The following is a 719-nucleotide window of genomic DNA, read 5'->3' as shown; positions in this document are numbered from 1 at the left end:
CACAAACCCATGAGGATGAGGAGATGTAAAATTGTTTGGGTGTACTTTGTGCATATTTTGAATGTATTAATCACTCCTGCCTCTGCTTTCTTCAGGTACTCTGAAGCAGCGGCCGCTATGAAGCATTCTTGCTCCTGCTGTAGGGAGACACGCTCCAGCAATCGCACAGTCAACTTGCACTGCCTGAATGGAGATGTGGTTCCCTACACGTATATCCACGTGGAGGACTGTGGTTGCAGCCACACAGACTGCACTAGACCTGCTGCAAAACCTGCTCGCAGGAGGCGAAGTTCCACACTGGTGTAATAAAAACATCTGTCATCACTTTAATGGATGAAGGATGTAAAAGTTTCTTCCTGTATTGTCTTAACAATTATTACATCTCTTACAAAGCTTTGTAGAGAGAATATTAACCTATTAAATCAATCAAATAAAAACATGCAACTCAGGTTATGTCTTATCTCTTTTATTTTCTGGTTTGTGACAATGCAACTCTTATTATTTGCTCATGGTTACACAAAAATAAGAATTAAGGTTATTTAAAAACACATTTATTATCGATTTCACACAGACCCAAAATATGAATTTTCACAATGAAAAGAAAGTATAGTGTCATTTTGCATCAAATAAAACATGGCGAACTAAACTAAACAATGAAACTGAATACAGCAGGATCAAGCATCTTGGCTGCTTTTGTTGGAGTAGATAATGTAAATAAA

The 719-nt window shown here is 37.7% G+C and overlaps 1 protein-coding gene across 1 annotated transcript in view; it reads left to right on the top strand.

Moving 5' to 3' along the window:
- Positions 1-306, top strand: part of muc2.1 (mucin 2.1) — a 22,346-nt gene extending 22,040 nt beyond the window's left edge. Inside the window, exon 30 of the mRNA XM_050073492.1 lies at positions 96-306. Coding sequence (XP_049929449.1) covers positions 96-306 — 211 coding nt within the window. The remainder of the gene's footprint in view (positions 1-95) is intronic.
- Positions 307-719: the final 413 nt, after the last annotated feature.

Source organism: Epinephelus moara, chromosome 20 (assembly GCF_006386435.1).
Source record: "Epinephelus moara isolate mb chromosome 20, YSFRI_EMoa_1.0, whole genome shotgun sequence".
In the NCBI taxonomy this organism is placed as follows: Eukaryota; Metazoa; Chordata; class Actinopteri; order Perciformes; family Serranidae; genus Epinephelus; species Epinephelus moara.
Note: the sequence above shows the minus strand (reverse complement) of the source record. Positions and strands in the feature narration are given on the sequence as shown.